Genomic DNA, 24,757 nt, shown 5'->3' with positions numbered 1-24,757 from the left:
AAGATGGGCAGAGACAAGAGCTACCATGAGACCTAGAACAAGGAATTGTAAGGATTAAATGAAATGATATCTATGAAATATCCTCACACGATTTCTTTCTAGTAGTAAGCATTGAATAAACGGTAGCTATTATTAACTCACCTGACCGTGATGAGTTTAGCAGTTAATCCCTCCTCCTGGATGCACCATACTTTAATCTTAGCCAAGTTGTGAAAACTGAAAAAGACAAACTGACTCCCATTCAACTAAGAAGACTATTTATTGAAATAATACAATGATGTTACAAGGATGCATTTCATGTGGCCTAGAAAGCTGGGCGTTCATAAGTGCATGGTGCCTGGTTGCTGGAACTAGAGAATCCTCTGCTCAATCAACCACACATACCACAGACATTCTGGGTTCCTTCTCTGTCGAAGTAGATGTGCTGAGATTCAGAGATTGGTTAAGTCTTCTGGAACTAAGTCTTTACAAACTTCCATTAAAGTAAGATAGCACTCAACTGGTTCCAATTTATGTCATTCTTGAAAATAGTCCACTATGGGGATCCCCAAATAATCAGCAGCAAGTAAGTTCCTGATAAGCATGATAGCCACTCAGTGTGTGTGGGGGGGTCTTTATAGAATTACCCATTGTCAAACTATGTATCAGACAACACATGGTTTGGCAGTGTGTCTGTGCTAAGTATGGAACATCACAAACAAGGTATTTTTGAATGCTTAAAGTCTTGGAAGGGCAGATTCCCATCTTGTTCCACTTGTGATGGACTCACTGGGCTAGACAGCACACATTTCAGCCCCCATGCACATTTTTCCTGCAAAGAATTATGAAGAATATTTGGGAGCTACCTCCTGTTGTCCAGGATGACAGAAGGATAATGGATCCTGCTACTTGGCATGCAAAGGCGGCAGTAGGAAAGGTGTACCATCAACATCACCCATATCATTCCTCTCCATGATTCATCAGGGTGGGAAAATTTACTTATTTTAAGAGAGGAGAGGCTCTTGTGTGAAAGGGGTCAAGGTCCGCAGTTGCTTCTAAATTTATCTCCACTGCTGGCACTTTTGGGGTTCCTTTAGGATAGCCCGTGGGAGGCATGAGAGAACATTAGGGACTGGAGTGAGCTACTGATGCTTATCTCATGCTTTACTGATGGAAGAGAAGCATATAACTAAAAAAGTTAAATTTTTTTATGATGAAGTATTTCCTTGGCACACAAAATGGGTCATTACATGGTTCTCTAAACTGATTTAAAGGCAGATTTTATGACAATGGGTAATTACATTTATACTTCTCCACAATAAAATTAACAGGGAAAATTTTTCCTCTTTAATTTTTTGCTGTTTTCCCATTGATCTAATATAGGAAGCTTAGGGCAGTGACTTCTCATGGGAGTGTCATAAAAAGCACAATAAGAAGACTTTAACATGTCTATGAAACTGACATATGTTAGTTGAAAGTATAAATATTACACTTGGAAAAGGAAAGAAGTCACCAGCAGTTGAACTATTCAAGTTTTTGTTAATGTTTTGGTGTTAACAAATTGTTTTGAATAAGTCTATGACAAATCTGCCTCTGTATTGTCGCCTCTTATGCTTTTATGAATTCCCAGAGTATCCAACTCGAGTGCTCATTAGTTTGTGCATTTGATTTATTTTAAAATTTACTTTAAAGCCCTCTGAATTCCAAAGTACCTTTTCAGTGGCTAGACCACAGGGCCAAAGATCCAGGAGACCTGCTTTCTTCACCCAGCTTTGCCATTATAAGCTGTATCACACTGTGCAAACCACTTCACATCTTTGGCTTTTGGTTTCTTCATCTGTACAATGAAGTGGTTGGACCAGCTGATCTTTCTTTGAGTGGTGGATTCTAGGAGGTGGAATTGGTTTCCATGGTGAATTTAATGTAAAAGCTGTGGTTGAATGTAGTTGTCAGGCAATTTTAAAAGTTTTGGTCATTACTGCAGGAGTTTTATTAAAAAAGGCTGTAAACACAGAGTTACAAGTCAAACTGTTCAAATCTGATGATCTCCCGCATACACATATTCAAAAGCTTTATAAAGTCCAATACATAGGCATATCATTTCCAACTGGTTATATATGATGTTTGTAGTTGTTTTTACAAAAGTCTGTAATTAAATTTGAGAATGTGGCTTCTCTTTATTTAAAAAAAAAATTATCTACTAGCACAGAGCTTCTCTCTCTCTCTCACTCACTCACACACACGTACCATTACATTCTCAAGCTTCCTCTCTAGTAAGAATCCTCTGATACTGAATAAGAACAATATTTTAGCTAAAGTTTTCTGTACATTCCTTAATTTCAGGGCTTCTACAGTTTATTTCGTGCATGAATTCTCTGGTGTTTAGTTAGGGCTGAACTTCTACTGAAGTTTTTCCCACATTCCTTACAAGCATAGGGTTTTTCTCCAGTATGAATTCTCTGATGATCATGCAAATTGGTTTTCTTTCGAAAGGCTCGCCCACATTCATTACATTCATAGGGTTTTTCTCCAGTATGAGTTCTCTCATGCTGAATGAGGGATGAACTTTGACTGAAGGCTTTCCCACAGTCAATACATTCATAGGGTTTCTCTCCAGTGTGGGTTCTCTCATGCTGAGTAAGTGATGAGCGTCGACTGAAGGCTTCTCCACATTCATTACATTCATAGGGTTTTTCTCCAGTATGAATTCTGTGATGCTCTATGAAGCTTGTACTCCTTTTGAAAGCTTTTCCACATACATTACACTGATAGGGTTTCTCTCCGGGATGAGAAATAGGTTGCTGACTAAAGTTCTGCTCACATTCATAGGGGTTCTGTCCGGTATGGATCCTCTGATGATCAGTAAAGTCAGTAATGTGACTGAAGTCTTGCCCACAGTCATTACAATGATAGGACTTCACTTCAGTGACAGTGCTTTCATCTTGAGTAAGAGATGAGCTGTGCTTGAAATCTATGCTGTAGTTATTGCTTTGGTAAGGTTTGCCTCTCTTATGAATCCTCATATGTTTATAAAGGGATGGACTCTGACCAAAAGCCCTCCCACAAATGCTACATTCAAAAGGTTTCTCTCCTGTATGAGTCCTTTCATGCTGGACAAGGGAAGAACATCGACTAAAGGCTTTCCCACATTCCTTACACTGGAAGGGTTTCTCTCCACTATGTGTGACCTCATGCTGAGTGAGGGATGTGCCATGCCTAAAAGATCTCCCACATAAATTGCATCGATAGGGTTTCTCGCCAGTGTGAATTCTCTGGTGTTGAACAAGGGAGGAACTGCGCTGGAAGGCTTTCCCACAGAGACTGCACTGGTAAGGTTTCTCTCCTGTGTGGGCATTCTCATGCTGACCAAGGGATGAGCTATGCCTGAAGGCCTTCCCACACACATTACATTCAAAGGGCTTCTCCCCAGTGTGAATTCTCTGATGCTCAGTAAGTTGTGTCTTCCAGAGGAAGGTTTTCCCGCAGTCAGTACATTCATGGTGTTTCTTTCCAGGATAAATTCCCTGATCTGTACCATTGGGGAAAGCTCCCTCTCCTTTATGAGTTTTCTCATGTTTAGTAAGTGATGATCTATGAATAAAGGCTTTTCTACATTTGTCACATTTATAAGGTTTCTTCTTTGCAAGGATATTATTCTGATTAATCATATCTGAATTATGTCCCAAATTGCTTCCAAGTGTATCACATTCACTAGGCCTTGAAGGAATGTTCAGTTGTGTTACCAGGACTGTGTTCAATCTAGAGTGTTCACCAAATTTATTTTGCTGAAAATTTTCCTCTGCTGTGATTATTTTCTTCTGGTTGGATGCATCTGGCCCCAGGTATCTTTTCCAGTTTTCCTGGTGCCTCTCTAACTGGCTACTAACATCCCAAGTGCTTTCCAATGTGGCATGTGAAAGGCCATCTGTGCTACGGGATCCTGCAGATATGCTCTGTTGCAGATGTGATGATTTGGCTTCAGGCCTGGTCTTCCAGTCTGAAAAAAACCCAAAGTGCAAAAGTCCCCTATTCCCTCCTGTTGAAACAAACTGCTACAGTAGGAACAAGGAAATGAAAGAAATATAAACTATATGTGATTCTGTTTTGAAATGGGTCCTGTAGTTTGGAGAGAAGACCCAAAATGAAGGAAAGGAAGAGTGAAGAGAAGTAACAGTGCAGACTGCAGAGCCAGAGTGTATGACAAGTCTAGAATGAAGCAGCCCATCCAGGAGGGCCAGTTAGGAAGTAAGGGAATAAGTGAGCCTGAGAATGTTAGGCACAGACACAAATGGAATAAAATCATGGTCTGTCTTGCAAGATCCTATCTGCTCTCCACGCTTCCTGTCCATTTTACAAATCATCCCAAAATCTATCTTCCTACTACAGCTATTTCACAATTTCTTTCAAGTCGCCTCTAAGTTTCCAAATCTTCAAATCCTACAGAGAAAATCCACAGCCACTGACGTAACTGAAATCATTCTTTGACATACTTGGAGACCAATGGCTATACTTTAAAAGCTGAGATAAAGTAGTATTTCAGGAGGCAAATCATCATTGCCTTTACAATTAGGGCTAAGGCTTTAGCCTATTTGAGTTCTGGTTCTACACTAAACACCTCTCTTGACCAAAAAGGATTTTACTCAGCCTAATAAATTGATCTCTAAACCCATATTTAACCTCAGAATACTAATAGCAGACAATTAATTAGTCTCTAAGTTCTAAAAATGGTAACTTTTAAAAACTAAGGCGAAGGAGGGCTCTGGGGTGATGGAAATGTTCCATACTGAAATCAACTTAGTTTAGATGGGTGAATGCATTTGTGAAAATCAGCTGGATAGTATTTAGAAGAGCTGTATATCTTACTGTATGCACATTTTTCTTGAAAAAAAACCCATAAATATGGAACTCTGGTTAATGATATGTATGCTGAAGTACGTAGGGGTGAAATGTACTTGTGTTGGCAACTTAGTTGGAAATACATCAAAAAGTAAGACAGATTTTTAAAAAAAGATTGATAGATGGGACAGATGAAAAAATATGTGATAAAGCAAACATAATAAAATTTTAACAGCTATAGAATCTTGGTGGTAGGTATATGGTGTTCACTGTGTAATTTTTTCAACTTTCCATACATTTGAAAATATTCATAATAAAATGTCAGGAGAGAAAAAAACCAACAACAACAACAACAAAAAACCAACAACCAAAGAACTCTAAACCTCAAAATTCCTTACCCTGGAACAAGACTCAATTCTAATTTCCCAATGACAGAAAACGCTTTGTATTTCTTTTAGAATACTTCTCAGAGGGATAGTCAAGAAATGTTTGTTGATATGAATGAATGAATCACATTCAAAAACAATCAAGTAATTCCTGCTTTCTATGTGCTCTATAACACAGACAGAATACATAGATATATAATAGACTCCTTCTCCAAGACCCTGAAGTCTTGGAAATAAGACTCAGTCTTTTGATAAAAAAGGAAAACCATCAGATGGTATATTTTTAAACCATCAGATGGTATATATATTTAAATCAGGGAAGGAAGAAAAAAAATATAAAAACATATTATGTTCATGGATTGAATAGACACCTTGAACTTAAGGAATAGATAGCTCTGAATAGGTAGAAAGTATTATCTAATTAGGGAAAGTGTACACTACTTACAGAAAGCATTAAAAAGAAGTTCAACCCAAGTGGAATTTGTTTTAGTGAGAACAGAAAGAGAATATTGGAAGATATGATAGAGGACCTTTAAATCAAGCAGGAGTTTTTGTTTCCTATAATAAGGTTCAGGGAGTAACAGCAAAGTTTTGTCAGAGGTAGGTGGTTTATGAAGATAAAACATTAAAATCCAATATACTCCACCAAGTGATGAGTAAATAAACAAAATGTGCTATGTCCATACAATGGAGTATAACTCAACAATAAAAAATAAGGAGGTACTAATACATGCTACAACATGAACGAACCCTGAAAATATTATGCTAAGTGAAAGAAGCCAGTCACAAAAGGCTACATATTATATGATTCCATTTACATAAAATATCCAGAAATGGTAATCCATTGAGATAAAAAGATTAATGGGTGTAGGGGTAGCTGGGAATGGAGTGTGACTGCTACTGGGTATGGGGTTTCTTTTTGGGTGTTGAAACGTTCTGTAGTTAGATACTGGTGATGGTTGCACAACTCAGAAAATACCTGAAAAACCACTAAATTGTACAGTTTAGAAAGGCGAATTTTATGGTATGTAAATTATATCTCAAAAAAGCTATGATTTTAAAAATCCAACATGGGTTATAAAAAGACAGTGAGCAATTTCAACTGGGAATTACAGTAATCTCCACGTGGGGCCTAGTTTAGGAGGAAAATAACCTGAATTGCAAGAAAAAGTCTAAACTGACTGGGGTGTTTGAACTGAGGGATTAGAGATCCAGTGGTTTCTAATGGGCAAGGGGAGAAACGGGTCAGGGGCAAGGCAGCAAAATGCACTGGCTGGGGATGAAAGATGATTAATTTGGATTTTAGGTATTTAACTGCATGGGACTTCCACAAGGAGGGGTCCTGTGAGAAGGAAAAAAAGTGACCAGGGTACAAGTAAGGATGATTTCTGAGTCCAAAGCATAGAATAAAGAGCTGTAACTACCACCCTTGTATGGTGGTAATACAGAAAGAAAGGGGAGGAAACTGAAGAGCAGACTCCTTAGGCAGATTTGCTTAGGGGGAAAACCAAGCAAAGTCAAAGACCTAAAGCCAAGAAGTACTTAGTAAGCCAGGAGACCAGGAGAGGATGATACTCCAGGAACCATGGAGAGGCAATGAAGCAAACTGGCATGAAAACAGAATGGAAGGAAGATGGTACTCCTCCCCAAAGAGGTGTTGTACGAGTGTGGTCAGGAAAAGAAGTCTGAAGGCAAGTTATGAAAAGACAAAGAATCAAAGCCATGAGTACTTCCCACAAGTCTGGGGCCACCAACCATAAAAGCAGCAAGACAAAACAAGAAGATACGGGGGAGTTCAATTAATGTCTGAATGAGTAAGAAAAGGGACTGCTAATCATGATGGGAGATTGAGGACACCAGAGGAGAAAATCCAGCAATAGGATCACAGTGTAGGGAAAAATGGTATTCAGTGTAGGACAAAGGGGTACATATTCCTCTAAGACCTGCCAGCAGCAGGAACACCCTATTGGAGAAGGGAAACAGAGGAGTAACCCAGGAGATGACTCAGCCTCCTCTGCAAGTCTAGAAGCAACCAAGGCACCAATATGAAGGTGCTCCCCAGCCCACCCCCCCACCCCAGGTGCGCCACTGTCTGCACTGATTCCCGCATGCCTGACTCCCCCTCGTTTACCTGGACAGAAAGGTCTTTGGATTTCTCCCTCTGATATCCATGGCTCTTCTCCTTGCTCCAATTTGAAGATCACCTCTGGCTTGGAAACTTGATATCCTGCTCATGGGTAAATACACAAGATTTGGTTGTTTGTGCAAGTGGACAAAGACCCTTCCTACAAGTCAGTACTAGTCCTTGATCTTCAGGAACTCTGAAGGAAAAAAAGGGGCAACTTGAGGAGTCATGCAATCAAATGACCTGTTTCCAGTTCTGCAAAAGAAAGAACTTTACCTAAAGAGCAGGCTCAGAAAACAGTAAAGCTGAGTCCCAAAGAGAAGAACAAGGTCTAACTGTGAACACCCTGCTCACGGCCACCTGACCTATGAGCCCCATAACCTTAGCACCTGAGAAAGGAAAAACCTGCCAGGAGGCAAGACACTGACTTGGTCCTTACCAAGAGAAACCAGGTGGCTATAGTTCTCCAGCATCACATCCCTGTACAAGCGCCTCTGAGCAGGGTCCACGTGGTGCCATTCTTCCTGGGTGAAGTCCACAGCCACATCTTTGAATGTCACTGATTCCTGTAGGATCACATTCCTGTTCAACTAGGGATCAACATCACAAACGTTCCCATGGCAATACTGGGAACATACTGTAGGCTCATCAGAAACAGTGATGCACATTTGATACCCTGAGGGGGCAATGTTGGGTTAAATATACTAGTTGCTTACATCATTTTGCAAAGAATCCAGTATGGCAGACAGGAAAGTCATGAGGGGCAATATGTTCTGCAATCCCGTATCCCTACTTAGCTATTGTGTTTTCCTGGAAAGCCAAGCCTTGTCACACAATCACCAATTAATTCCTCACTGCTCATGCACTTCCTTTGTTAGAAAATCCAAATATAGTGCGGAGTAAAAACAATAGTCCTCCTTCACCCCCTTCACCAATCCCACTGTGTTCCCTAGAAATAAACACTGTTAACAGTTTGGTACATACATGCAAGAGTCCCTACTCCATGTTTCATTCACACATACACAGAGTCTTGTTTTGTGAAATACCTTACATATTGCTCTACAACTTGCTTTTTGCATTTAACTATTGGAAATCTTCCCAGAGGGGTACAAATAATTTCACCTTATCCTTTGAATTGCTTCACGGTACTCCACAGACAGCTGTATCATAACAGATTCATTGCCTAAAACCAACAGCACTCCATTGTACTAAGGATAAGATTCAGACATCCCCACCACCTACTGGACTCTAGCCAGGCTGCCCTTGCTGAATACATCTGGCTTGTTCCTACCCTGGGACCTTTATACTTGTTACTCCCTCTTCCTCTAGGATCTCCACATGCTGAAAACTAGTTTCTAGTTATCCAGGTCTCATGTCAAGCACACCCCCTCAGGAAAGTTGTCTTAGCACCTCCCTCCAATTTATTCTCCATCACATTACCACGTTAATATTCCGCCAAGCACAGGTATCTCTCACTGCCCAAATCCCTGCCACTTGAACCCAGGAATCAAACACATCCAGGTAAAAAGGACATCTGTACTTCTAACAATAATCTGAGATTAGCTTAACTTCTCTGTCCCCCACCCCCACCCCACCACCATGAGCTCCACGAGAACGGGGACTTTATCTATCTTGATCAGTTATATGCCCAGCACAGAGTGGATACTTAAAAAATGCTTGGTGAGGGGGCTTGGCTGAGCCTGGGGGGGGCTCAGTCGGTTAAGCGGCTGCCTTCAGCTCATGTCATGATCCTGGGATCCTGGGATCGAGCCCCGTGTCAAGCTTCCTCTCCCTCTGCCCCTCCAACCCGCTCAAGCTCTACTGCTGTCTCTCTCTCTCAAATAAAATCTTAAAAAAAAAAAAAATGCTTGGTGAATGAATAAATAGACCAGTCCCTGTTAGTAGACAATTGGATTATTTTCAGTATTTTGCTCCTACAAACATTACTGCAATAACTCCTTTGTGTAAACATAGCTAGTTAGAATTGGAATTGCGAGGTCAAGGTCTTTTCCTGCTTCTTACCCCTCCAATCACTTTTTCCTCACCAGCCCACTGAACCTAGGCTGGCTAAGATCCCCCAAGCCTCTCCATCAGTTCTGATGCTCATGGGCTGATTTTTGTCTTATCTTACTAGGCCTTGTTAAGCTATGAAACACCTGTCACCATGCCCTACCGAAAATATTTCCTTTGGTCCTGGTCAGATTTCAATCTCAAAAATGTACACCATAAAATATGGTAAAGACAATTAGTATGAAAAGACACTGAAAGCAGAGCTCAGTTCACTGGAGCAGTGAGGGAAGGTTACATGGAAGTATCAGCCTTATTTTGTGTCCTTCTCCCTGTGGGCTTAGCTATAGCTCAACTGGAGTTACTTCAGTTTCCTGGAGGGTGTCATTCTCTTCCCACCTTCCCACCAGTCTTTCCGTTGCTAATTCCATTTCATACTTCAGGTGTTGGTTAACAGATCTTCAGTGAAGTCTTCTGATCCCCCACTGGAGGGTCAATCCCTGTATTATGTGCTTTAAGCCATTTTGTACACCTATGATTATCCAAATAAATCTAATTATCTATTTCATACTTGTTTTCCTAGTTAGATGATGAGCATTATGAGGACAGAGACTACACTTTCCTTTAACTTGAGAACACCAGTGTCCAGCAAGTGTGTGATTCACACCGAACACTGGTTTCCTGACAGAGATTTGAATTTTAGAGAAGACAGGAGTGGCCCCTTCTCCTCCTGAGTGAGGAACATGACCACATCCACACACAACACTGGCTCCTCTGTATCCTATTCGTGCTCAGCACTGTAGCTGTGTCCCTGCAGGAACAAGGAAGTGCTGGAACATGGGAGATTTTTCAGACAGAGATCGGGGATCTGACTGTGCCAGGTCAGATGACACTAGATATTTACTAGGTGCCTGGCTTTACCAGACACACTGCAGCAGAAAGAAAAATGCAAATGAAAAACACTGCAGTCCTTGAGTAGGTTCCAGTTTATTTTAAAATGTCTTATTCATTACAGCACAATATGAGATGATCCATAGTAAAGCGAGGTACCACAGGCCTTCAGAGGAAGAAAAATGAGGGAAGGGAGAGAAGCTTAAGGCAGGCTATGTGCTGGGCCTGAAGGCGTAAATACCATTTGAATGGGAGAAGAAAGTGGGAATTCAATCCAGGGATTACCAACCCTGCAAAGAGAGGCTGGGCTTCGGATGGGCCTGGCCAACAGGGAAAAAGGGGTTGGATCGACGCAGGCATTTTAAGTCAGGTTGTAAGAAGTAACACTTTCTCCCCATTGCCTACTCTGTCCTGTAAACATACAGCCCCTTTGGTTGTCAGCCAACCTGAATTCCTTTGCCTAACTGGTCCCCCTTATCTATTTATTATTATTATTATTTAAAAATATTTATTTATTTAAATAATCTCTACACCCAACGTGGGGCTTGAACTCACAAACCTGAGATCAAGAGTCACATACTCCTCCTACTGAGCCAGCCAGGCGCCCCTATTATGTTTTTAATTAATTAAGTAATCTCTACTCCTAACGTGGGGCTCAAACTCATGACCCTGAGATCAAGAGTCATATGCTCTTCTCACTGAGCCAGCAAGGCACCCCTGGTTTCCCCATATCTAATACACAGCCTACTGATTTTCTTCTGCTTCCCCAAACAGACTGCACTCATGGTAAAGAATGTGCTGACCAGTAAACAAATGTCTAGTCCAAGTTCAACAAATGTCATTTCTTGCCTCAACAGGACAACTACTGGCTTCTGTTCTACTCTTGGTCCCACAGACTCTCTTTTCTACCCACTATAAGTCAGCAAACCTCTGATCATGCAAACCAGGACACCATCACCTCTTACCTGGACCACTGCTGCAGCCTCCTAACTTGTCTCTCTCCTTTTCCACTCCTGCCCTGCTCCCAGGTCTATCTTCCATAGTCAGATCAAGTTGTTCCTTTGCTTAAAAATCTCCAACAGGATCTCAATTCACTCCAAGTAAAAGCCAAAGTCCTTACAGTGGCCTACACGCCCCCCCCCCCGCCTGCCCTCCCACCCCCGCTATCTCCTTGACGTCATCTTGAGCCTCATCCCTGACCCACTGCTCTCCCCCCTTCGCTTACCCTGTCTCCTTCAGATTCCTGGACACACTAAGCATGTTTCTGCTCTGGAGCCTTTGCTTTGACTGTTCCCTTGACCTGGAAGCCTCTTCCTGCAGATGTGCACGTGGTTCCCACTCACGTGCTCCAGCTCTTTGTTCAAATGTCACCTCATCGGAGCAAACTTCTCTGACCACCCTGCCTAAAACAGCACCCCCACCCTGCCCTGTCACTCTGGTTTCCTCTCCTTTTCATAGTGCTTACCATCTGACATGTATTTCATTTGTTTACAGAATGTATAGCAGAGCACAATGTAAACTCCTGGAGAGGCGGACTATTATCTATTTTCATGTCTGACTTTCCATTGCCTAGAACAGGCCTGGCACATAGCAGGTGTTCCAGAAATATCTAATAAATGGATTTTTAAAATTATTTATTTATTTTTAAAAGATTTTATTTATTTATTTGACACAGAGAGAGACAGCCAGCAAGAGAGGGAACACAAGCAGGGGGACTGGGAGAGGAAGAAGCAGGCTCATAGCGGAGGAGCCTGATGTGGGGCTCGATCCCATAACACCGGGATCACGCCCTGAGCCAAAGGCAGATGCTTAACGACTGAGCCACCCAGGCGCCCCAATAAATGGCTTTTTAAAAAGATTTTCTATTTATTTTTAGCATGCACATGAGAGAGAGACAAAGAGAGGGAGCGTGAAAGCGAGCATGAGCAGGGGGAGAGGCAGAGGGAGATGCAGACTCTCCACTGAGCAGGGAGCCCGGATCGGGACTCGATCCCAGGACCCCGGGATCATGACCTGAGCTGAAGGCAGACGCTTAACGGACTGAGCCACCCAGGCACCCAATAAATGTTTTTCTTGAGATTAAAAATTAGATTCCTCCGTGCGACCTTCAGAGTCCTTCATCACCTGGTCCGCACCTTACTTCCACAGCCTCAGCTCTGGCTTCTCCCTCCCTCCGACACCATAATTCAGCCTGCAGAAGTTACAACTTGAAACTAAACACTCTTTTGCCTCTGTAAAAATGCTTGTCCTCCCTCCTCTGCCCTAGGTAACATTTATTCTTTCACCAAGACTCTGTAAAGTTCTCTTCTCTGGGGCTCTCTCCCAACCCCAGGTCTGAGCCAAGTGCCTCCCACCTCCCAAGACGCTCCTCCCTAGGCCCCTCTCAGGCATGCTCACAGACACTACGTTATAGTGTCTGTTACCTAGGATTCACTGCGCTCTCAAAGGGTCAAGACCTTGTCTCAGGCACCTTTGAATCTCCAGAAGTCAGAACCAGTTGGGTACATAAACGACAATCAAGATCTTGTAAGATTAAATAGGTAAAATGTACTGAGACCCCTGGTGTGAGTGAGCCACTCTGAGTGAGCTCAACTAGACAGCATTCACCCACCTTCCAGGTACAACTGGACCTCATTATCAACCCCTTTTAAAAATTAACAAGGTTATCATGAAGTATCAAGTATTTCGCCTTCGTCATGTTGACATAAAAGGTCCAAAAAACTAGAAACAGCATATACTAAGCTGAAAAGACTCAATTTCCTGGGCCCGTAAAAAGCGGCACACTAATAACATACAATATCCCTTGGGTGAATCACAGACCTCCTGGCCCAATCTTCTCATCCCTAACATCCGTATCTGGGTTTCCTGAACTGAAAACCAGGAGTTTTAAGACCAGAAGGGTCAAAGGGCACTTCCAGCTCTGAAGAACAATACTTGCAAATATAAAGAGAGAGCCCCTCCAACTCTCACATGTGCCAACTCTGGCAGAGAAATCTGCTCCAATTCTAGCTCAGGAAACTTTGTAACTTAGAAACTTTGCAAGCTGAAAACCAGAGAATGGTAGCTAGTAAGTAAAAACAACCACATTTATACAAACTACTCCCTCTAAGACCAAAGTTAGTTTGCCCAATTAGAACACATTACATTTGCTAAGACACAGTGTGGGGTTTTGACTCAAGTACTCCGTGCTCTCTGATACCAGACCAATAATAGCTTGGTAAACTGGGTTAAGGGGGTATCTAATGACTGAATACGGAGAGAAGACACTATGACTGTTAGCTTTTACACACACACACACACACACACACACACATACACACACAGATGCCCTACTTAGGCTAAGGGCATTATCATCCATAGCATCCTGCCTGGAAACCTGGACCTCATCCTTGCCTCTTCATTTTTCCTTTATGCCCTGGAATCACCAAGAGCCTCAAAAAAATCTCCTACATATAGTCCCTCCCCTTCATCTCTCAAATCCTGCTCGAATCCTCCCAACAATGTTACCATTAAGCCAAGCAAAAACTTTCTAGATCCATGCTAATATGGTAGCCACCAGAAACATCACTACTGAGCACTTGTATGTGGCTAATTCAAATTGGGATGTGTGGCAAGTGTAAAATACACCTGGATTTCAAAGACTTAACACCAAAATAAAGAAATAAATAAAATAGCTCATTAATAATTTTAAAATAGTGGTGCAGAAATATTTCAGTTACACTGGGTTAAATAATATGTATTACTAAAATTAATTTCACCTATTTATTTCTACATTGTGCTACTAGAAAATTTTAAATTATATATGTAGTTTATATTTTTTTGGACAGTGTTGCTCTACACTGTCCTAGATCTCCACCTCATCCTGTGGATACACCTAGATAGCACCCACATCAGTGCAAGTAACCCAGGAAATGACCTGAAGCCTGGCAGAACAGACCCTCCACAGTGAAATGTAGAGAAGAGGCCACAATGGAGAGAGTAGCAAGGGTGAAAACTGGTGAAGACGGATCTGTGGGGCTGTATGCAGGAGGGAGGAACAACGTGGGCGCAGAGACTGAAGAGAAGCAGACCCCCACACCAGGCACCCCAGGCACATGGGACCTGCACTGGGAAGATGAATCCCTGTAACATTCAGCTTTGAAAAAATCAGAGGAGCCTAACTTTGAAAGTTCCTACAATAAGTGGAGCTTAACACATGGAACTTTAATAAAGTTTTTTTAATGATTTTATTTATTTGAGGGAGAGAGAGAAAGAGAGAGAGAGTGCCCGCGAGTAGAGCAAGAGACAGAGCATGATCGGGGGGAGGGGCAAGGGGATATGGAGAAGAAGACTACCCGCTGAGCAGGGAGCCTGCCACAGGGCCCAATCCCAGGACCCTGAGACCAAGACCTGAGCAGAAGGCAGACGCCCAACAGACTGAGCCACCCAGGCGCCCCATGCAACTTTAAAAAAAATCAGTGGGTTCAGCTCTAGAAGAGCCAGACAGGGAGACAGGAAACTGAGTTCCTGCCGTTAAAGAGACAGCACAACAAATAGCCCCAGGGACGTAACACCATAGAAGGAGCAGTTTGAAAAACACCTGGGATATAGAGGTAGGAGATTTATTTACTAATCTCAGAGCGTGTGCTGGAGGGGCAGGGATCTTTGGGAGACTTCTCCAAGAACAAAAGAGCGGGCAGGTGCCATTTCCCTCCCCCACTCCTCACCCTGAATACATGGACACCTGTGGTAACCACTGCAGTGTGAACACTCCACCTAGCTTGCTGACAGTACACCCTGCCCCAGTGCTCTTCCGTGGACTCACCCTATATCCCAGCCCGAGTAGGAGTTTTCCCAGGAGGCTGCAGGCCCCTCCCACAGCAGACCAGCAGGGAACTGACTGGCATCGTCTGCCCAACCCTCGAGTTCTCCTGCAGACCTGCCCCCTCCAATATACCCTTGGCCGGAGTTCATCCAAAGCAGTGCCACAAGTCTGGCAGTATGAAAAAAAAATTAGTACATGTGTAAAAAAAATCAGTCAAGAGAGTCACAAAATAGAAGGATATAAAGTATGACACCATATACACAAAATGTGGGGGGAGAGGAATAAAGGATGGGTTCAAACTCTGAAGACTATCAACACAAACTGCTATATGCGTCAGATTCTATATACAAACCTAATGGTAACTACATATCAAAAACCAGTAACAGATATGCCAAAAAAAGAGAGGGAAAGGAATCCAAGTATATCACTAAAGAAAGCAAGCAAACTATGAAAGAAGAGAGTAAGAGAAGGAAGGAACAGAAAAGAACTACAAAAGCAACCATAAAACAAGTAACAAAATAGCAGTAAGTACATACCTATCATTAACTACTTTGAATGTAAATGGACAAAACGTTCCAGTCAAAAGACACAGGGTGATAAAAGTAGAGAAAAAAAGCAAGATCGATCTTTATGCTGCCTCCTAGAGACTCATTCCAGACGTAAAGACATGCAGACTTAAAGTGGAAGGATAGGAAAGCATTTATCCGGCAAATGGAAGTGAAAAGAAAGCTGGGGTAGCATTACTTATATTGGACAAAACAGACTTTAAAACGAAGACTGTAGGGGGCGCCTGGATGGCTCAGTCGATTAAGCGTCCACCTTCGGCTCAGGTCCTGATCCCTGGGGCCTGGGATCCAGCTCCCTGCTCAGCAGGGAGTGTGCTCCCTCTGCCTCTGCCATTCCCCCTGCTTGTGCGCACTCTCTCTGTGTGTCGAATAAATAAAAATCTTTTTAAAAAATGAAAAACAAAACAAAGACTGTAACAAGAGACAAAGATGGACACTATAGGGGCGCCTGGGTGGCACAGCGGTTAAGCGTCTGCCTTCTGCTCAGGGCGTGATCCCAGCGTTATGGGATCGAGCCCCACATCAGGCTCTTCCGCTATGAGCCTGCTTCTTCCTCTCCCACTCCCCCTGCTTGTGTTCCCTCTCTCACTGGCTGTTTCTATCTCTGTCGAATGAATAAATAAAATCTTTAAAAAAAAAAAAAAAGATGGACACTATATAATCATAAAGGAGATAATTCAACAAGAAGCTACAACAATTGTAAATATTCACGCACCCAACATGGGAGCACCCAAAAACAAATAGCAGCTCATAAAAAACATAAAGGAAGTAATCAAGAGTAATACATAATAGTAGAGGACTTTACCACTCCACTTACATCAATGGATAGATCATCCAAACAGAAAATCTACTAGGAAACAGTGGCTTTGAATAACACATTGGACCAGATGGATCTAACAGATACATTCAGAACATTCCATCCTAAAACAGCAGAATACACATTCTTTTCAAGTGCATATGAAACATTCTTCAGAATAGGTCATATGTTAGGCCACAAAACAAGTCTGAAGAAATTAAAGAAGAATGAAGGCATACCATGCATCTTTTTCAACCACAATGCTATGAAACTAGAAATCAACCACAAGAAAAAATCTGGAAGAAACACAAACACGTGGAGGTTAAATAACATGCTACTGAACAGTGAATGGGTCAACCAAGAAATCAAAGAGGAAATTAAAAAAATACATGGAGACAAATGAAAACACCACAGTCCAAAATCTTTGGGATACAGCAAAAGCGGTTCTAAAGGGAAGTTTATAGTGATACAGGCTTACATCTTTCTCTCCAGTTTTGCCTCCTGCCATACACCCTAGGCTTCTACCCCATGGACTCCTTGCCCTTATTACATCATCCTCTTTCAAGGCTCTTTGTCTTTGTACATCTTATCTGACCACTATGTACATTCTTCCCTCAGGTCTGTGGGAAAAATTCCTACTCACCTTTCTAGAACCACTTCAATGGTCTGAAGCTTCTTCTGAAGCTTTTCCAGATCCCTCATCTCCCTGTCTCCCCCTCAGCATTTGGTCCACATCTCCATTTCAGAACAGATGTTTAGTGTTGTTTTTCTGTTTTGTTTTGTTTTGTTTTTAAGTACTCTTACCCCCAACCTGGGCTTAAACTCATGACTCTAAAATCAAGACTTGCATGTTCTACCAACTGAGCCAGCCAGGTGCTCCTAGAACTGTAGCTTTTTTTTTTTTTAAGATTTTATTTGACGCACAGAGAGAGAGAGCACAAGCAGGGGGAGCTGCAGGCAGAGTGAGAGGGAGAAGCAGGCTCCCCATGAGATCATGACCTGAGCAAAAGGCAGTTGCTCAACCAAAGGCAGTTGAGCCACCCAGGCGCCCCTAGAACTGTAGCTTTTTATTCATGTTTTTTTCCCTCAACATTTTCTCAAACTCTTTTTCATTTCAGTATCTCCAAAACCAAGCATGTTGGAATTGTCCAGAATCATCGGAGCAACTTAGAAAACTTGCCATGCATGCTTAGAAGGCCCTGACAAACAACTTTTAAAAACTTCTCAGGTGATTCATAAAAGAGCAACAGCTAACATCCAGTGAACACTCACCACAGGCTAGGCACTGAGCTCGGTCATTTATGTGCACGCTCTCACTGCTTCCTCACTGAAGCCCTACTGACGTCCCAAAGGAAACGAGTACCGTCCCCTGACTACTTACGAAGTATGACCCTAGGTAAGAACCACTGCCTGGCACAGAGAAGGTATTCCAAAAATGTCTGCTGAGTGAATGAATACAGAGTCTGGGTCATTCTTTTTTTCTTTTTTTTTTTTTTAAGATTTTATTTATTTGACAGAGACGGAGCACAAGCAGGGAGAGCAGCAGGCAGAGGGAGAGGGAGAAGCAGGCTCCCAGAGAAGCAGGTAGCGCGATGAGGGGCTCAATCCCAGGACCCTGGGTTCCTGACTTGAGCTAAAGGCAGACACTTAACCAACTGAGCCACCTGCACCCATTCTAGGTCATTCTTACTGAAGGAATCTAGGTCATTCTTACTGAAGGAAAACAAGAAGTCATTCTGATTAAAAAAAAAAAATTAAGTGAATTAAATTTTTGGAAAATAAAGAGCAGGGGAAAACAGAAAAATGGTGGTGTTAAGAGCCGAATTCAAAAGCTGGCTTCTCTTAAATACCTGCCAAACAGAAAAACCTTTGCCACAGCTAGTATATAAAAGAAACAACTGGGGCGCCTGGCTGGCCCAGTCAGTGCAGTGTGCAGCTCCTGATCTTGGGGTTCTGAGCTGGAGCTTGTAGAGATTACTTAAAATAAAATCTTAAAAAAAAAAAAAAAACAAAACAAAAAAACCAAAACAAATGACTTTAAAGGGAATAAACAAAATCAGTAAAATACAGAGCAGGTGTTAAGAAGTGTGAAAAATCTTAATGACATGGGTAATTTTTATACTTTAAATCACCAATCTTGACGCAAAAAACAGTTTACTTAAACTGTTCCCAATCATCCTCTTGATAAAAATCCTAGATCTAAATGTTTTCTAGATAAATTCTTTCAAAAGGCAGAAAGAGATGAAAAGCAATATGAATGTTTCTACAACTTGAGGATAAACACACCACCAAACCACTGAAAGATCTTCTTTTCTCACTCTAAGGGCTATTTCACTTAAGAAGGCAGATACAAATTTTTTTAAATTGTATTTTTCAAAAAAAAATTTATCAACTGTAACCGAGAATTTTATCCCAGTATTATTTGTAATCACAAATATTTTAGAAACAACCTAATGTCCTATGAGAAATGGTTAAATAAATTTTGGTATGTTCATGCAAAGCAATACAAAACAGCCATTAAAGGTGTTTCTTAGGGGCACCTGGGTGGCTCAGTTGGTTAAGCATCTGCCTTCGGCTCAGGTCATGATCTCTGAGTCCTGGGATTGAGCCCTGAGTTGGGCTCCCAGCTCAGTGGGGAGTCTGCTTCTCCTTTTCCCTCTGTCTCTCCCCCCTGCTCATGCTCTGTCTCAAATAAATGAATAAAATCTTTTTTGTTTTAAGATTTTATTCATTTATTTGACAGAGAGACAGTGAGAAAGGGAACACAGCAGGGGGAGAGGGAGAAGCAGGCTCCTGCTGAGCAGGGAGCCCCACATGGGGCTCGATCCCCGGATCCTGGGATCACGACCCCAGCTGAGGCAGACGCTCAACAACTGAGCCACCCAGGAGACCTGAATAAAATCTTTAAAAAAAAAAAAGTGTTTTTAAAAAAAAAACAAAAGAAAAATCCATATAAAACTTATATGGAATTTAAAATGTTTAAGGGAAAAATATGCATAGGGAGAAAAGAAGAAAATTCATCACAACAAATACAGAGGTGCTAAAGAGGGATCACAAATGACTTTTTTCTATTAAAAAAATCTGTATTATACATACGTTCACATGCTTTGATAAGATATATATATATTTTTTAAGATTTTATTTATTTGAGAGAGAGAGACAGCAGGAGGAGGGGCAGAGGGGGGGAGAGAGAGAGAGAGAGGGAGAGAGAGAGACACAGAGAGAGAGAGAATCTCAAGCGGACTTCACGTTAACGCAGAGCCCAATGCATGGGGCTCTATCTCATGACCCTGAGATCATGACCTGAGCCAAAATCAAGAGTCAGATGCTTAATCAAATGACCCACCCAAGTACTCCTGATAAGATATATTTTAATAAATGTAGTATAAGACATAGGAAAGAGAGGAAAACAATCATTTTTTTTTTTTAAATAGGTCTTAGAAGAACAGGTTTTGACCTGTCTTAACATTGTCTTAAAGACAAAATTTCTTGGAGAACCTGGGTGGCTCAATCAGTTAAGTGTCCGACTCTTGATTTCAGCTCAGGTCACAATCTCAAGGTTGTGAGATCCAGCCCCACGTCAGGCTCTGCTCTCAGCGTGAAGTCCCCTTGACAGTCGCTCTCCCTCTGCCCCTCCCCTACTTGCAATCTCTCTCTAAATAAATAAAATCTTTAAAAAGAAAAGAAAAAGGGGTGGCTGGGTGGCTCAATCATTCAAGCATCTGCCTTCAGCTCAGGTCATAAGCTCAGGGTCCTGAGATTGAGTCCATGTGGGGCTTCCTGTTCAATGGCGGGCCTGCTTCTCCCTCTCCCTCTGCCGTCCACCCTGCTTGTGCTCTCTCACTCTTTCTCACACTCCGTCTCTCAAATAAATAAATACAATCTTTTAAAAAATTAAAAATAAAAATTTTTAAAAGGACAAAATTTCTTAGAAGTGTTCAGTGAAAGTTATACTGTTTCACACAATTATTTCATCAGAAAATTCGGGTCACTGTAACTGGAAAACTAGTTTTTGCTATGTTAGTAGAAAATGCAGAAAGTACAAAATTACTGCTTGGGATTAAATGGTTATGAGTGTTTGCTACTGTGACACCCACTTACAGAGTGTGTACTCTGGAGAAAGGAATGAAAGCAGACAAATGGCCCTGCCCTAAAGGAGCTAGCTGAAAGCTTAGTATGGAGACGGATGGGGAAACACACAACTCCGTATGACATAAAAACAGTACTATGACTGCTGTGCCCAGATGTTGTGGGAATGCACAAGAGGGGCACCTGACCTTTCCCAGAGGAAAGAGTGTCTGGGCTAAGGCTTAAAGCCCAACTCCAGCCAGCTCAGGAGGAGGCGAAGAAAGGGGACCTCTGGACACAGGGAGCTCAAACGTTCCTGACTGCAAACATACTGACCTGGTTCAGCAAGTGGCTTGGCTGCCCCTGGGGGTCCAGAAGCATCTTGTTTGAGTCGGGATGACCTGAGCCGGCTTTGGATGAGCCTGTTCATCCTGATGGCCTAACCGCAGAGCTCTTGGGATCTGGAGTCAACGGAGACCAGGTCCTGGTCCCTCTCTACTTCCTCCCCTTCAAGGTAAACCTGGTCTCCATATGCAACATTTTCTTATAAAACTTTCCCCATTTCTTACTGCTCTGGTGGTTTCACCTTTTTTTTTTATTCCAAGCGAAAAATGCAGCGCATATAATGAAGAAAAAGATACATAATGTTTACATAGGTACAGCTACTAATGATCCTATAGATCCTAAGGATTTTCGGGGTATCCCCCCTCTGCTCCTGTTCCCCTCCATTTTGGAGCCACTTCAGGTATTTGTTAGCCAAACGCTAGAAGAAGGTCCCAGCCCCCAAACACCTCTTCATGGGAGCTCCAACTTTCAAACTCTTGCTCCTACATTTCATCATTCACAGCATTCTTGAAAACTAAGAGGTAATCATCTTAGTTTCCTGCTCAACAGTGACTCAAGCTACACCAACCACTTGCGGCTCCCTGAACACACCAGACACACACATCCTGCTGCCGAGAGCACTCTACTCCAGACCTGTGGGTCACTAACTCCCTTGCCTCCTTCCAGTCTGTCCAGATGTCCCCATCTCAGTAAGAATAAGGCTTAACCTTGACTACGCTATTTAAGGTGTACCCTTACCACAAGCCACCCTCTTCCCCACTCAATCCCCCTTACTTTTCTCTACCTTCTTCCCCCTCTGATACTGTCAGCTTCTAGTATATTATAAAAGTTACTTACTGCATTTTTCTGTCTCCTCCTTCTAGTACGGAAGCCCCACAAAAACAAAGATCATTATAAATGTTGTTCACTTATGTTTCGCAATCGCTTAGGAAAGTGTCTTAGCACATCACAGGGGTTCAATGGCTATCGGCTGAATGAATAGATAAATGAATGAATGGGTTACCAGGGCCACAAAGAAAAACGTCCAAACTCCCTTCTATTCTCATCTACCCACTGCCTGCAGCCCACACCCACTGTCACACAGGAGAACGGTTTCATGAACATGCCCCTCATCTTCTTGCCTCCCAACGTCCCTGACCCACAAAGTCCATCAGCTCAATCTCCACCCCCTTCATTTTCACTTGCTGGCCTCTCCTCCCATTCAAAAGTGACATCTCCACTGACTCTTTCTCACAGGCAGAATTTCCTCTCCCCTCTCTGTACGCACAGCAGCCTAGCAGCCTCTGGACCTCAGAAACAACACCTGACACTACCTTTCCTGTGCCATACACTTCTTCAGGAGGCTTCTCCCACTCAGTTAACCTCGAGGATAGCAGTCACATGACTCAATTACTCATCTCTTGCATTCCCTGGAGGGCCAAGCTCAGAGAAAAGGAACCTCTGACAAAGGTAAATTTCTGCCAAAAAAACCCCCTTTGTAGATTCAGTTGTTCCGTCCTTCCTCCAGGGTCATTACCTGCAGCCTGGGTTAGGTAACCCAAGGGGACTGTCAGGCCATTCCGAGAGAATATAACTGAACTAGAGTACTTGGGCAACAAAGCTTTCAAAGTGTAGGTGAAAGCAGTCCCTGACATTCACTGCCCAGAACACAAATCCACTTTCACCATTAAAAAGGCAACCCCTGGGGTGCCTGGGTGGCTCAGTCAGTTAAGCATCTGCCTTCGGCTCAGGTCATGATCCCAGGGTCCTAGGATCGAGCCCCGCATCAGGCTCCCTACTCAGCAGGGAGCCTGCTTCTCTCTCTCCCTGCGCTCCCCTGCTTGTGCTCTGTCAAATAAATAAATAAAATCTTAAAAAAAAAAAAAAAGCAACCCCTACAGAAAGGATCATCACCCCCATGAGATGTTAAGTGTATTAAGCGATCCTAATTCTCACACCCTGCTGAGGAAGCACTTTATATGGAACCACACTGATGACCAGTAATTTGCTCTGGCACATGTCAAACCAAACAACTATCTTGTTCTAGTATTGTTACTTGTTTTACTCACCCTTATAAAACAAAAACATACAAAAAGTAAAAGATATAAAGGCATTATATGTTTAATTTACTATAAACTTTTTAAAAAAGATTTATTTATTTTAGAGAGAAAGAGAGAGCATGCATGCAAACGGGAGTGGGGGGGAGGGGCAGAGGGAAAGGAGGAGAATCTCAAGCAGTCTCCCCACTGAGCACGTAGCCAGACCTCAAGACCCTGAGATCACGACCTGAGCCGAAATCAAATGTCCCAAGCTTAACCACCTGAGCCACCCAGGTGCCCCTAATTTATGGTAAACTGCTTTTCTACGACATTACTAGTCAGTATTTATATCTGGTTTTGTTTGTTTTTTTTAGATTTTACTTTTAAGTAATCTCTATACCCAAGGTGGGGCTCCAACACTCAACCCCAAGTTCAAGAGTCACATGCTCAACCAACTGTGCCAGGCAGGCGCCCCTGGACTGATTCTGATAGTCTCACACACTTAGCAACGAAAGTGTGTGAGTTTTCCTTAATTCTAATGAGAGTGTGGATTAAAATACCATCTGAACCTTGCTATATTTTCACCGATATACTCTATGTAAATCAATGCATAACCTCAGAGTTGTGATGCTTCTAGAAAATGCCTCCTCTCTCACAAGAATAAATGAGTTAAAAAATCAACCTCATATTAACGACGCTGAAGAATGGACATCTGGGGGTGTACACTATTATATCTTTGTTAAGGCAAAAAACAAAACAAAACCACGAAAAGCTATGGGACAGGTCCTCCCTGTTTTGTATGCTTCCCGCCCACCACGCTGCCCCAAGAAAGCCCATCTCCAGCCTCTTCCAAGGCAAATCCTGACCAAGCTTCTTCGGCTCCTAGGGTCTCTTATGGCCCCTGGGTCAGAGGCTGGGGCTGCTCTCTCCTTCCCTAACAGTTACTTCCTCCTCTGTAGTTTTCTACCCTGTCACCCTACCGTCTTCATTCCTTGACAGAGTTCAAGGAATTGGCCTGGCACTCAGGACTCTCAAAAGTGACACTTCCCGACACATTCACTCTTAACTCTCCCGCAGAACCGCACCGCCCTGGTCTCCTCCTCCCCACAGTGCGGACCCCCTTTTGGGATGCCCACTCCCCCCAGCTCTTAACATCCTGGGTTTCGTTCGCACAGCTGGGAGGCTCTGAGGGGATGACCAAGCTAGGAAAGGCAGTTGCACAGAGGAAGAACAATGACGGCTCTAAACACGCCCCGGGGGCCTGGCTGGATGGGATGCCCCGGGGTAGTGAGGTACGCGCTGCTCACCTGGGGCGCGGCCGTCGGAGGCCTCGGGGCCATTCCTGCCTCGCTGCGGCCGGCTCCCAGACTGGGGCTGGGGAGAGAGGACAAGGCCCACTCACCCGGCTGCAACCGCCGACCCCTCCCCGCCGCGCCGGGCCCGCCTCCGCCCCTCAGCCACTTCTCCGGGAGAGGGTTAGGGAGCTGCGCGGACCGCGCCTAGGCCTGCTGTTCCCCCGGCCCCAAATTAAAGGCTCTCGGCATCCTGGACACCGTCCTCTGACCACGCCCAGTCCCACCCGCAGGATGGTGGGCGCGGCCGGGCGGATACAAGCCAAACCCGTGGGAGGTGCCGCCTCGACCCGCGCATTCGGAATTACCGCCTCCTGGGGATTCCGGATTTCGTGACCTCCGGCCCACCCGGGGCTCGGTCCAGCTCCTCCTGCGCCCGCTGCAGGTTCAGTCCTCTCCAGTTCTGATGGGCGAACGGACGGCCCAAAGCGGCCTTAGCCGCACTGGGGCCGGACAATGGCCGCAGCGGCAGGGCAGAGCCGGAAGTGCGCCTGCGCACGCGGAGCCTTGGTCCCGTAACTCTGGCGCCGTGGCTGACTACACTTCCCAGAGGCCCCTGCGTGTGGGTCCCGTAGAGGCGGCCT

The 24,757-nt window shown here is 43.4% G+C and overlaps 1 protein-coding gene across 6 annotated transcripts; it reads right to left on the bottom strand.

The window, feature by feature from the left end:
* Positions 1 to 240: 240 nt before the first annotated feature.
* Positions 241 to 24,671, bottom strand: ZFP90 (ZFP90 zinc finger protein). 6 transcript variants are annotated; one of them, XM_045814854.2, is made up of 7 exons: positions 24,482 to 24,504; positions 24,129 to 24,195; positions 21,641 to 21,773; positions 20,795 to 21,044; positions 7,766 to 7,892; positions 7,333 to 7,428; positions 241 to 3,976 (listed from the first exon to the last, which is right to left on the bottom strand). In XM_045814854.2, exons 4-7 carry the CDS (start codon positions 20,837 to 20,839, stop codon positions 2,328 to 2,330), a joined length of 1,917 nt encoding a protein of 638 aa, XP_045670810.1. In that variant the 5' UTR covers positions 20,840 to 21,044; positions 21,641 to 21,773; positions 24,129 to 24,195; positions 24,482 to 24,504; the 3' UTR covers positions 241 to 2,327. The 6 variants fall into 6 exon arrangements, with proteins under 6 accessions (XP_045670810.1, XP_087726652.1, XP_045670811.1 ...); XM_087870526.1 differs by lacking the exon at positions 24,482 to 24,504 and having other exon boundaries at positions 24,129 to 24,434; XM_045814855.2 differs by lacking the exons at positions 20,795 to 21,044; positions 21,641 to 21,773 and having other exon boundaries at positions 24,482 to 24,671.
* Positions 24,672 to 24,757: the final 86 nt, after the last annotated feature.

The sequence above is a fragment of the Ursus americanus genome, chromosome 21 (assembly GCF_024610735.1).
Source record: "Ursus americanus isolate L20-20 chromosome 21, mUrsAme1.1.p, whole genome shotgun sequence".
NCBI classification, from domain to species: domain Eukaryota; kingdom Metazoa; phylum Chordata; class Mammalia; order Carnivora; family Ursidae; genus Ursus; species Ursus americanus.
This window is presented reverse-complemented; position numbering and strand designations above follow the sequence as displayed.

Coding starts and splice junctions, on each gene's coding strand:
- ZFP90 (XM_045814854.2), bottom strand. CDS start 20,839: ATGCTTCTGGACCCCCAGGGGCAGCCAAGCCACTTGCTGAACCAG. Junction 7,893..20,794: donor CAAGCCACTTGCTGAACCAG/GTCAGTATGTTT, acceptor GTGATCCTACAG/GAATCAGTGACATTCAAAGA. Junction 7,429..7,765: donor TAGCCACCTGGTTTCTCTTG/GTAAGGACCAAG, acceptor ACCCATGAGCAG/GATATCAAGTTTCCAAGCCA.